Genomic DNA, 9,212 nt, shown 5'->3' on the forward strand with positions numbered 1-9,212 from the left:
AGTTCAGACTTTTCATTGTAGTCATCCCTCTTGGAATGGATTCCATTCACATATTCCCAGACCTGTCTTGTTAGTGGTCGTCATCTGTCAGGACCTACACTGTCTCCTGTCAAGGCTTCTCCTGACCGTTCCATCAAAGCAATTACTCCCCACTCCCCAATTCGCTCTTATGTTCTCTTTTTCTTTTTTAAAATACTTTTAACTTTATTTTCACTCTTACAGAGAGTCACGAGACACATCAAATCTCTGAAATTTTCTGTTTTTCTTTTCATATGATTGCCCCTCCACCAGTAAACCTAAATCAATTCAAATTCGAACGTCCTGCTCATTCACAGACCTACCCCCAGTGCCGAAAACAGGCCCTGGGACCAAGTCAGGACTCAGTATTTATATGGTGACCAGGGTGTGTGGAGTGGGTGAGGCGCCCTTACCTTGGCTGTGAGATCCTTTTCCACACTCACACTGTAGCCGAGGCCGTTAAGCAACTCTGTCATCCCTGTGATGTCAAGTTCAGCCCCTTTCCTGGGCTGAAGGTGATCAAACTTTCTATTGCATATGATGAGAGCCAGGCGAGTGCGGTCTGTTCTCTCCTTTATTGGATAGATCTGCAGGAAATGGATATGCAGTGAGTTTGACTTACCTAAATCTCTTTTAAACCTTCATATACTAATCTCTGTTGCTGTGTTACAGGATCATGGATCTGCTCTCTCCCCTCTTCTATACTAGAGACCCTGCCTTTTTCTTTATAATGGATTGAACTGACAAAAGAAATGAGTGAGAACTGAAAGTGATTTAGAACTTTCAGATTATATAAAAATAAAAATAGACTGAAAAATAAAATAATGTAACTTATTTTCTAAGAGCCCAGAAGTGGACCTAGAACATATTTGGGACACTTACTCAAGAATCTTGAAGAGTATAGAACAATTCTTACCATAATTTTCTCCTCTCTCTTCTCCACCTAGACAAATCATTCTCAGTGTTCAAGGTTCAGATCAAATTTCCTAACAACCAAGAGACATTTTCTATTGGCTCCGGCTAAAAATAAATACATCAACGATGCTTTGCCTTTGGTAACATCATTATTTCAGTATTATTTTTAACACATCGAGATAAAATGGGTTTCAGGCTTTAATTGTATTTTAAGTCATGTTTTGTATCTGGCCTTTGTAACTAGTATGAAAATAATTACTAAATATTTTGATCTACATCTACAGCTTAATTGTAATAAGTCTCAAATAGAACAAATGAAGAGAGAGATCTGTATTTTATCATGATCTTGAAAGAAAATTGGAATCTGTGTGAGGCAAATGAGTTCCTCCTTGATCAAAGCATCTATGAAAATAATTACCACTGTCCCCACCCCACCACTCTGCAATTAGTGCGTTAGGGAATCAAGTACTTAGTGAAAGCAATTGCTTCTCTCTCTTCCTCTATTTTATGGATAGAACACAGTTCCTCTCCAGCCCTTTCTTTACACACTTTCAGGAACTCTTCAGGAGGACAAAGCTTGAGGGTATCCGTAGTTTCTGCTGACTCAGCTGGCCCAGTCACTTCTGGAGGAACTGCAGCATCTATCACATGACATCCCATGATGTAATTTTAATATCTGCATCTGTTACCCATGATCACCTAAGACATACTGACAGAGACGGTAAGTCATGAAAAGTTCTTTAAACACTTTTAGATGTAGGAATTTTCCTTGTATCTAACCACTAAAATGAAGAAGTGTATTGTGATTGGAAAGAAGGGGGAAATTCTTGGTAGCAGATCCACCCAATAATGTGATACTAGATTATGATTATTAAAAGGAAAACACCTTCCTTGGTGACTTGGGTCAAAATTAGGCTTTTTATATTTAGCTAAAACAGCTTGAGTCTTGCTATTCTTTACTCTAAAGCACTCACTGATCTAGGTGGATTGTTTCTTGTCACTGAGCAAGAGTATATTGAATAAATATTTAATAGAGTGCTACTCATTAGAAACATAATTAAGTCACATGTGCAATTAAATTTTGGCTAATGTTCACATTAAAAAGGAAAAACAAACAGATGAAATTAATTTTAATAATATTTTATTTGACATAATATATTCAAACTATTATCATTTTAACATGTGTTACTAGCCACATTTCAAGCACTTTATAGTCACAATGTGGCTGGTAGCTATCATATTGGACTAGAGGCCCGGTGCACAAATTTGTGCATGGGCGGCGTCCGGCCTGCCTGCCATTATCAAAGCCAATTAGGCTGGCCAGCCAGGGGAAGATGGGCCGTGTGTGGTTGGTGGGCTGGCCCCGCCTCCTTGTGGAACTCTGAGTCAAACAGACAATTTGCATATTAGTCTTTTATTATATAGGATGGTATAACATCCCAAGTCTGCTCCTAGTTTATATAGAACACAGACACAGACACACACTAAGCACCTAAAAGAATCCTCAATCCTGTACCATACAAGCATTATTTTTTTCAGGGACCTCAGCCTGAATTCTCAACTTTTCCAGAGGAGATGGGCTTCTAGGATTCCTTGAAAAGCTGTGGAGTCAGCTATGTCCAGGAGAAATGCTACTAGCCACCAGAGTACTGATTCCAGAGCCAGGGGGACAACATTTTGCTTGGAGATTCTAACATACACTTGACGTCCTTGCCTCCAAAGTTCTGATTAACCGGCACTACATTTTCAACCCATGTTTTAAAATGTGAGGGAATAACTCCTCCCTTTTGAAGAAGTTTGTTTCTGACTCATCCTGGCCCAGTCCTGACAGAAACCTAACTGTATCCGTCACAGCTTGGCATCACTTGACAAATTTTGCAAGAGACTGGGAAAGTCCAGCACCCCTCCATTCAGAGGAAGGAGTAAGAATTCATAAACAATAGAAGAGAGGTTTGCCAAGATCTAATTAACAAGGTTTTTGTCCAGGAACAAACCTTGATGGTTAGTTACATGAACCAATCAAGGCACTCCCTGATTTTCTTTTATTATTTAAAAAAGAAATATTATCCTGTATAAATGTTTAGTTTTATTTTTTATATTTTTTATATTTTACTCATTTATTTCCATTAGTTTTTTCATAATCTTTTTATAAACATCTTTTTAAAATATGTGCTAAACACCGAGCTCTGGAGATGCAGCAAATTGTTATTCTCTAAGGAAACCAAGCTTTCTAAATATTATTATAGATTAAACAGAGACATGCTCTCCCTTCTCATTCCAGAAGATTCTGGCAATTTAAAGACTCCCCGGGTCTTGGGATATTCCCTCATTAGAGGGGATATTTCTCAGCAAAAACCTCCTCTGTTTCCAGGTTATTTGCAAGTTTGGTGAGCACTCTAACTTAAGAAACATCATCTCCTAATGACCGTTGTGTGTCTATGTATAAATATACTGTTTGCAGTTAAGATTGGGAATTAATATTTCTATGTTGCATCTATAGTACAAATTAGCATGAAAACAAATCCTCTCATTACAATCTATACTAATAATAGAGGAATATGCAAATTGGCCAGCATGTCATCATGTAACGACCAATCAGAATGGGTGCAGGGCCACGGCGGAGAGCTCTCAGCATGCCCTACACTGGGGTTCCAAAGGGTTCAGAGGAAAGGAGAGCAGATAGGCAGTTAGGGGGGTCAGGCCAGGAGGGGAGCACAGATAGGCTATTAGGGGAATCAGGCCAGGTGGGGAGAGCAGATAGGCAATTAAGGGGATCAGGCCAGCAGAGGGGAGCAGTTAGGCAGTTATGGGGATCAGGCCAGGAGGGGAGAGCAGATAGGCAGTTAGGGGGATAAAGCTGGCAGGGGAGAGCAGTTAGGCAGTTAGGGGGATAAAGCTGGCAGGGGAGAGCAGTTAGGCAGTTAAGGGAATCAGGTCAGCAGGAGAGAGCAGTTAGGGCCATTAGGCAGGCAGGCAGGTGAGCGATTAGGAGCCAGTGGTTCCGGATTGTGAAAGGGATCCTGGATTGGAGAGGCTTCAGGCCAGGCTGAGGGACCCCCCCACCCTGTGTATGAATTTCGTGCACTGGGCCTCTAGTATAATAGATATTATAGTGCAACCTGCTGCCCAAATGGAGATTCTAGCAGCCGGGGAATGGAGCTGAAAGAAATGAGAGAATTAGGAGTTTAGACAAAACTTTAAGAAGCTCAGTTTACCTGTTACCTAAGGACATATTCAGGAAACCCCTTCAAATGATATAAAAAGGAAAGGACTGATATTACATGAGACAAAACCATATCCTTGGAGGGTAGCAATTTGAGTACTTATCTCTCTGACTAAATAGCAATCATGTGTCTACATATGAGTTTGTTAAATAAAATAAGCAATCAAATACCTTGTATTCTTTCTATTCCCCACATCATTCCCTCAATATTATACTAGGGAACCTCAGAATTATATCTATGGCATGTCCAAAAGGCCTGGCCAGGACCTTACTTGTTACAGCTCATCTCACCCAGCTTCCTGGCCTGCTAGGCTTGTGGACCTTAGTTGTTCTAGGATCACCCTGGGTGCTCCATGTGCAGATAGAGCCCAGGGAACCACAGAACACATCATGATAGGATCTACCCCTGCCTCCTGCCTGCCAATCACTATCTCTGCCAATGCAGTAGTTTATATCAGTTTGGTTTAATGCTTATGGTGATTCCTGGGGTTGCTAAAATTACTTTATAATTTCTATTATTTAAATGTGATTTCTAGTTGCAAATGTTTTATTTTTGGGAAAAAAAATCCAATTATTCCTACCCCATCCCAGATTAAAGAGAAAGTAATAAACCTGTACAAGGAGCAGCGTGAATGTTAGCGAGAACACTGCTCAGGCCACAATCTTGGACATCTACCAGAAAAGAGTGTCCTTCCTGCCGGGGGGAATGTCCCTTCCACCTAGAGAAGGGCTTCTTTCAAAAGCTGATACACAGATATGCATAACCCATGGACACAGACACTAGTGTGGTGAAGGCCTGGGGGATGGAGGGGAAAAAACAGGACATGTAATGTTTTCAGTAATAAAAAGACATTTAAAAAGAGGAAAGAAAAAGGAAACAAAAGCTTATGTGTAATTTGGAGGGCTCTATAATGTATGTAGCCTTTTGTGCATTACTTTTTTGTTATTATTGATGAACTCTAGTATACAGGGTTGGGATTTTAGGTTAAACTGCAGCCAGCAGAGTCAGTCACTGTTGAACTTGGGCCTGAGGACATGTAGTCTCTAGTAGCATTTGTAATTCAATCTAGGTCAACATGTTTGAAAGATTTTAATATATTTGAAACTTTTTAGGTGTTACTGGAAAGTTCTAATTATTACTATGATAATCATGATTACTAATATTTATTGCATGCAGGTTCTTTGTTTGCTTATTCACCTTATATTTATTATGTGCCTGGCACTCTGTTAAGAGCTCTTATTCATTCATTGGCAAAGACAACAGCTGCATTCTGGATTAAGAAAATTGGTGGATTATAGTTCTAATGAGATACATAGGGAATAGATTTGATGAGGAGCATCAAGTGTATAATTTCAGATATTTTAGTTGTGTGAAGCCAGAGGAATATTTGAGTGGAAATGGAGACTATGCTGCTAGAGCTTAATGTATCTGGAGCTCAGGAAAGAGTTCTGGGTGAGAAATAAAATGTTAGGAGTTGTCCGCATATGCCTAGCACTCTGTTCTTAGGCTTATGAACCCCGAAAAGTTCCTAAAATTGCTCCCATTTCACAGATGCTGATACTGATGCCTAAGGAGATACAGAAACTTGAAGGAAGTCATGTATTTAGTGTCCAAAGTGGCAGAACCAGGGTTCGGGATCAGGTAGCCCTAACCACAAAGTCTCTACAGTGAGCTCTTTCCATGAGCAACCTGAACACAAACCCTCAGCCTCTTAGCTAGTCAGAAACCAAACGCCCTCTCACAAAGTACAAGGTAGCCCCTAAAAGGGCACTGATGAGGCTAGTGAAAATAATATTTTAGTAATTATTACAGAGGACACCGGAGGGGCATTGGAGATAAACAGATTCCAGATAATTTGAGATATTTGTTGTAAATGCCTCTATTCTTACCTTTTGTGCTGATGGAATTTTTGTTTGTGTTAAGGAAGGTTTGGACAAGGACTTGACCTGCTTCATGGCGTCTCTCTCGCACAGCGTCCACTAAAACCCGGGCCTTGTCTCCAGGTTTGGCGTCATTGAATTTTTTCTTGTCAGTCTCCTCCAATTTCAGAACATCTTTTTTCACCAACCCATCCAAAACTTCAACTAAGAGGTCTTTCCCGATGGATTCCAAAGCCTTAAGTGGGTTTTTGTTGCGTTTATCTGTCAGAAATACAAAGACTCCTTCAACTGTGGGCAAAACCTAAAGAGTTTTGCACTATATTTAGAGACCCCCCCTGAAAGGTGAAATACCTTCTGACTATTTCAATGTTTCCCCAATAAAATACATCCCTCTTTCATTGTACCTGTGGCATTCTGTCAGTGCATGAAAAACGTACTAGGCTTTGTTTAATGATTATTGTCCCTTAGATTTTTGGATAGCTTCCTATCTCCTTTCTCTGACATTGAGCTTAATGTCACCCACCGGTCTTATATTTCTCTACCTTTCTCCATCTCATAGTGATGATGTATGCTCCAAGAAAAGTCCATGCTCTTGTCCCACCAGACCACAGAATCTATTTTCTCTCTGTATTTAGTTTTCCTGGTGAAAGCACTATGAATTTGAATCCACAATCTGTATCCACATCTCTTAGTAACATCTTTGTGCTTAAATTCTTAAAAGTACTTCTAGGCTAGCTCAGTGGTCGGCAAACTCATTAGTCAACAGAGCCAAATATCAACAGTACGATTGAAATTTCTTTTGAGAGCCAAATTTTTTAAACTTAAACTATATAGGTAGGTACATTGTTATTAACTTAATTAGGGTATTCCTAAGGCTTAGGAAGAGCCACACTCAAGTAGTCAAAGAGCCACATGTGGCTCTCGAGCCGCAGTTTGCCGACCACGGGGCTAGCTGAAAACATGAGTTAATGAATAAGTGAATAAATGCATCTAGGCTCCTAATACTTTAAAATCTTGTCTCAATCAAAACGTAGAGTTGGAAATAATCTTCTGACTAATCTTTCAAGATGGTAGATTAATTTGATAACAGGTTAATTTATTATTGCCTGGGATAGTTTGAATTTTTATAGAGGAATATAGAAGTCAATGTAATAAATGATTTTTTTAATACCATAGGTATGACTTAGACATATATGGGAAGGCAGGTTATCTCATCAATTCTCAATTAATTCTAAGATAATTATTCAGTCCATCTAGATATAAGGATAGCCTTAACACAAAATGACAGTTCCTAAAGAAAATGTGCCAGGACATTGAACAAGAACTTGAGCCCAGAAACACTAGCCTCATTTTCCATGTCATCTTGAATTATTTCAATAAATGTTTATTTAGTAGTGATTATGGAAAAGAAACATGGAAATTACAAAACATAAATTAAATGTTACCTTATATCAATTAGCTTAATTGCAGCTAACATCTCTTGTCCACTTAAATTTAATGAAAAATAAATACATATAAAGCAATGTAAAACATCATTATCACTATTATTATTATTATTATTATTATTATTACTATTATTATTTACATGCTTCTGTACTAAATACAAACATTAATATGCCATATCCTCACAATAATCTAATGAGATAGCCATTATTTTTCTCTATTTCAAGATCATTTGCCCCAAATCACACAAATTGGGGTTCACATTCTATTTTTACAACTCAGCTTCGGTAATAATAATTCATATTTATCAAGCCCCCACTGGTGCCAAGTGCTATGCATGAATCTTCTAATTTAAACTCTACCAAAACTACATCTAACCTGAATATTAATAATTTTATTATATAAAAAAGAAAGCAGACACAGAGAAATTGGTTAAGTAATTGACCCAAATTGTATGTTTAGTGCACAGTGTGTATAGTTAGTGGAGAGAAGGGAATCAAACTCAGGGGTTCAAAGCACCGCCCCCCCACTCTTAAATCATCAAACTACATTACATGATACTTGGTGAAGAATTACTTAAAATAATGCAAAGTGTTTCAGGGACTCAAAGAAGACTTGGTAGATTTCTGCAGATGAGATAGAAAAGGTAATGAAAACACGGAGATACAATTGTCAGAAGCCAATTCCAGCATGTCAGCAGGGCTGAATCATCTGGAAATGGCTGAGGGAATTTCCCCAACCCTGAAAAAGATGCATCAGTGAATGCTTGCTGCCAGACAGCTGAGGGCATTTCAATCTACATGTTATTGCCTCCTACTGGCCAAACACCTGAACAGCTGAAAGCAATTCCTCCAATCTGACAATGGATTCTGTATAGTAGCCCTACCCTTTGATATGTATATCTACTTTGCCTTAGGACAATTTGTGTTAATAAAAAGCAAGAGGTCCTGAGACAAAGAGAACTCAGTTCCTTCAGCTAAGTCTTCTCTGGTCCCCCAAATGCCTTCCAAAATTATGTTTCGTCTCTGGACTCTTGATTAATTTACGCCACAGCCCTTCTCCAGATTCCTGAACCCTTCTAGATGCTGGATTAAGACCCCCGGCATTATACAATATAGTATACAGATGTTAGAACAGAGAGTTTGAAGAATTGCAAACAGCATACAGGTTAGTGTATGGAAGATTTAATCTACCTGAGTTCTGGGCTTCAGTTTCATTTACTAGCATCTGTGCACTCAACAAGGTGGTATAGAGTCGACTGAATGAATGGCATGGGGAGAAATGTGGTAAACAATACAACCAGAGTTTGGTCTTAGGTACTCTTCTCATCATCTCTACATTCTCATGGCTTCATTATACATTACTCCCAAATTTATGCATTCAGCCCAGATGTGGATACTTAAATTGAGACTCATATATCTACCTCCTCTCAATATACCACAAAGTTATTAAACTCATCTTCATAAAATTGATCTTTATATATACCTGCTCTGTTCCCTTTACTAGTAAATGATATCTAAACACCAAGTTCATCACATGTTAATAGTGAATCTCTCCTGTTTTCTGAATAACTGATTTTCCATCTCATGTCAAATTGTATCGATTTTCTCTGCTAAATATTTACAGAATCTGCCCACTTCTCTCATTTTTAATTACACATTATTCCATTTCAGGCCAACATCCTTCCTTTTTCTAATTACTTCAGGAGCTTTATAAATCTACTTCTGGTTCC

General features: G+C 38.7%; 2 protein-coding genes across 2 annotated transcripts in view; both read right to left on the reverse strand.

Annotated features, from left to right (window-relative positions):
- Nucleotides 1–1,593, reverse strand: part of LOC106726136 (caspase-13-like) — a 7,734-nt gene extending 6,141 nt beyond the window's left edge. Inside the window, exons 1-3 of the mRNA XM_014539861.1 lie at nucleotides 1,483–1,593; nucleotides 432–605; nucleotides 197–215 (exon numbers count right to left, since the gene is read on the reverse strand). Coding sequence (XP_014395347.1) covers nucleotides 197–215; nucleotides 432–605; nucleotides 1,483–1,593 — 304 coding nt within the window. The remainder of the gene's footprint in view (nucleotides 1–196; nucleotides 216–431; nucleotides 606–1,482) is intronic.
- Nucleotides 1–9,212, reverse strand: part of LOC102257847 (caspase-13-like) — a 48,128-nt gene that overhangs the window by 35,755 nt on the left and 3,161 nt on the right. Inside the window, exon 2 of the mRNA XM_014539841.1 lies at nucleotides 6,047–6,298. Coding sequence (XP_014395327.1) covers nucleotides 6,047–6,298 — 252 coding nt within the window. The remainder of the gene's footprint in view (nucleotides 1–6,046; nucleotides 6,299–9,212) is intronic.

Source organism: Myotis brandtii, unplaced genomic scaffold (assembly GCF_000412655.1).
Source record: "Myotis brandtii unplaced genomic scaffold, ASM41265v1 scaffold105, whole genome shotgun sequence".
Classification (NCBI taxonomy): domain Eukaryota; kingdom Metazoa; phylum Chordata; class Mammalia; order Chiroptera; family Vespertilionidae; genus Myotis; species Myotis brandtii.